At 40.2% G+C, this 3,419-nt stretch overlaps 1 protein-coding gene across 1 annotated transcript; it reads right to left on the bottom strand.

Annotated features, from left to right (window-relative positions):
- Positions 1–226: 226 nt before the first annotated feature.
- LOC126888607 (uncharacterized) lies at positions 227–2,740 on the bottom strand. The gene is made up of 2 exons (XM_050656963.1): positions 2,205–2,740; positions 227–1,898 (listed from the first exon to the last, which is right to left on the bottom strand). The coding sequence occupies exons 1-2, from the start codon at positions 2,738–2,740 to the stop codon at positions 227–229; spliced, it is 2,208 nt and encodes a 735-aa protein (XP_050512920.1).
- Positions 2,741–3,419: the final 679 nt, after the last annotated feature.

The raw sequence follows: 3,419 nt of genomic DNA, 5'->3' as shown, positions 1-3,419 counted from the left end.
TCCTAATAAAAACGGACTACTGCTGATTCCGAATACCACACGACAGTGGCGGTACACCTTTTCTTTCCCTGCATCATCTATCCAAAGAAAACGAAGAAAATCTCTGTCAGCTTTGTGTATCTCAATCTGTAAAAAGGCTTTGCGAATATCTGAGATTACACCGATTTCTTGTCGTCTGAATCTTAATAAACTAGCAGGAATCAATTCAATCAAGTTAACCCCCTTTTCAAGGCACTGGTTTAAAGAAGGTTTGTCTTCCTTTCGCTGAAGCGTCAAAAACTGGGCTGATTTTTGTGGACGCGCTATTAGGCTTAATTACCGGCCTGTGGGGTAAATAATGACCTCGGTTCGGCTGCTCCTCGAGCACTTCCTCAATTATATTTTCATCCAGCCACTCTTTAAATATTTGGCCGTAGGCTTCAAGATATCCATCTTTATTTATCTTCTTCAACGTGGTATCCAGCCTTTTCTTAGCCATCTGGTAGTTACTTGGTAATGCCGGATGTCCTTCTAACCATGGCAGTCTGATTTCATATCGTCCTGTGGAATCTGTTGCAATAGTCTCAAAAAAAAGTTGCTTTGCTGCTAGCGCCGTTTCTTCCCTTGTCTTCCTTTCAGCCGGATCATTAATACCCAAAGCATCTAACTCCCACAGTTGACTAATCGACGCGTTGCTAATAAAAAGTGAAACAGTTGTTGCGGTACGATTGTCTTGTTGATCTAAAGGTATTTTTCCCATCAAAGTCCAGCCCAATAAGGTTTCTACAGCTACCAGTCCACATCCTAAAATATGCCTTCTTCCGGTATAGAGCTTTCCTGCAATGTCTGCACCTATTAAAATCTCTATAGGAGATCTATCACCGGAATCTGTTATCTCTTTATTCAGCCTCTTCAGTTCTTCCATCCAGGGACCATTAAATACGGAAGAAATATCGCTACAAATTACGGGCTGATCTAGTGCTTCAAATGTGCAACTGTAGTTATTATAACTCAAATTAACGTCATAACAATCATGTTTTTGTGCTAGCTCGCTGCCTCCGAATAATCCATGTACAAGGTTAATCTGTCGTTTACATGGATAATTTAATAATCTAGCAGTGGACCTCAGAATATACGTCTTTTGAGATCCGGTATCTATTAAGGCGCGTACAACTCGCGTCTTGCCTAAGTGGTTTATTTTGACGCGCAAAGTTTGCAAAAAGACATTAGCAGTAGCACTGTTGGCCAATGACTGATTTATTTTCGGCACAGCTTGACCATCATTCTCTATCTTATTTTCCTCTTCCTTTTTTGCCTTGTCCATCGAAAGTTCTCTGCACATTAGGGGCACATGTGGTTTGTGACAAAGTAAGCAACTTAATTCACCACGGCATCTTCGAAATTGGTGTCCAATTTTCAAACAGCGGAAGCAAGCACCTTTCTCTGTCAAAATATTCACTCTCTGGTCATAAATCAACTTCTGAGCCTTGAAGCATTGGCTGCTTTCGTGTGCATTTTCGCAAAATACACATCTATGATTTGTACTATGAGAATTCATTAGACCCATCGCCGAAGGAAACTGGGGTTCTTCCTCTTCTGGCATCCTCTTTTTAGGACCATTACGTTTAGAATTCCCAGACTTAGTACCTGATACGCCAACACCTTCGATCGCTAAGGAAACATTCTGTTCATTGTCGACTTCATTTTTCAAAAATTGCAACAAACTTTTGAGTCGATTTTCTATGGTGGGAATACCGGCACTATTAATAGACGTTTGTGACCCAACATCTTCCGGAAATCTTTGCCATATCCTTAATAAATCCGCGGGTAGACACGATTCGACCAAAGGAAATAACATAGCCGCGTATTTATCCAATTTAATACCTAGTGTCTCCAAAGCCCTTAACTGAGTCTCTAACCTATCATATAATAAAGAAATGTCTAGTTTATTGCCAGACGAAGTATTATTTATTACCAATTTAAGCAATTCCCGAACATATATCTCGATCTGCAAATTGTCGCGGCCAAAACGCGAAATTAGACAGTCTATAATAATAATAGTCTCCCGTTTTATACCGCTCACGTGGCTTTGGGAGTATAGCAGGGTAGTCTGCTATATCTAGGGCCTACGGTATACAAGGAAGGTAACAGGGCCAGTGCTACGCTTCAAGTCTATAATCTTAGTGTAATTATCTCCAGTCGCGGGAAAACTATCAACTAGTTGCCTTGCCCTACTGCCCGGTACAGTAGCTTGAACTAAATACTCAACTTTATCGCTTAAGTCTATGTCTGAATCATGATGTATCTTTTGAAACTGTGACCAAAAAGGCAACCAGCTCTTAATGTTCCCATCGTACTTCTTGAATTCTGGCATAGGTAATTTGAATTTACGCTTACCTTGTAGGCTCCCTGTGCTCTTACCAGTTGTACCAGAGGCCACCTCATCCTCCACGGACGCAGCTATCCTTGGTTGAACCCGTTCCTCGAACTGTATACTCAGGTCCGCAAACTGTCTGATGTAGCTGTCACTGTCTTCCATTTCCTTCAACAGGTCTTGTTCACTGGCATCCTCGTTTAACAGGAGATCATAAATTTCTTCATCTATTCTCCTTAGATCTTCCATTTTCTGTCGTAATAGATCTAAGGATATTTTGATCTGTCGTACCTCACCTTTTTGGTCTTTTAATAGGTCTTCTAACTCTTTTGCTGCTTTGCTGAAAGTGGTACGAAGCACTTTGCGATGCTTTTCCTTGTTATCCATTTTTCACTGCAAACTAAACACACACGTTTACCGAAAAAACTAGAAGCGAAACGTGATAGAGTTCAGCGATCCTCGATACACTTTTTCGCCACACCTCGTATGTACACACGATTAACTTTAACTTAAAGCCGTCCTGTCACGGTCGCCACAAAATGTGGGGCCTCTAAAAATCTACCCGATCTTAAGACAAACCCCTGAGATTCGAATTTAAATAAAAGACTTTATACTTTTACTTTCTATAATCAGCTTTAAGAGTTAACAGCTTGCAAAATTATTAAATGACGAAAAATTAACCGTATATCTCTAAAATGGATAGTTCTAACACACCGCGTATAATTAAAATGTTAGTAAATAGTACCATAATCCGGAATGTCAAACGTGCATTACAGTATTTCTTGTCGAACCTATTATTACCACTACACGGTATCTTAAAAAGGTTCCCTATTTACCGGCGCGGCGGTGAAAAAAACCACGCACATCCAACCGATATCAGTGATATTCTTCTGAATATTAAAATGTGTTTTTTATTACGCGACCCGGAAATCCCGATCGCCCGTATCTTGACTTGTCAATTCACATTTCAACACTAAATCTATTACGACGCTAAAATTCCGTCGCGAACATATGTGTCAAAGATCTGCAAACTTAGCATGACCTGATTTCTTCGAAGTAGATAAAT

This window comes from Diabrotica virgifera, chromosome 7 (genome assembly GCF_917563875.1).
Source record: "Diabrotica virgifera virgifera chromosome 7, PGI_DIABVI_V3a".
Classification (NCBI taxonomy): Eukaryota; Metazoa; Arthropoda; class Insecta; order Coleoptera; family Chrysomelidae; genus Diabrotica; species Diabrotica virgifera.
This window is presented reverse-complemented; position numbering and strand designations above follow the sequence as displayed.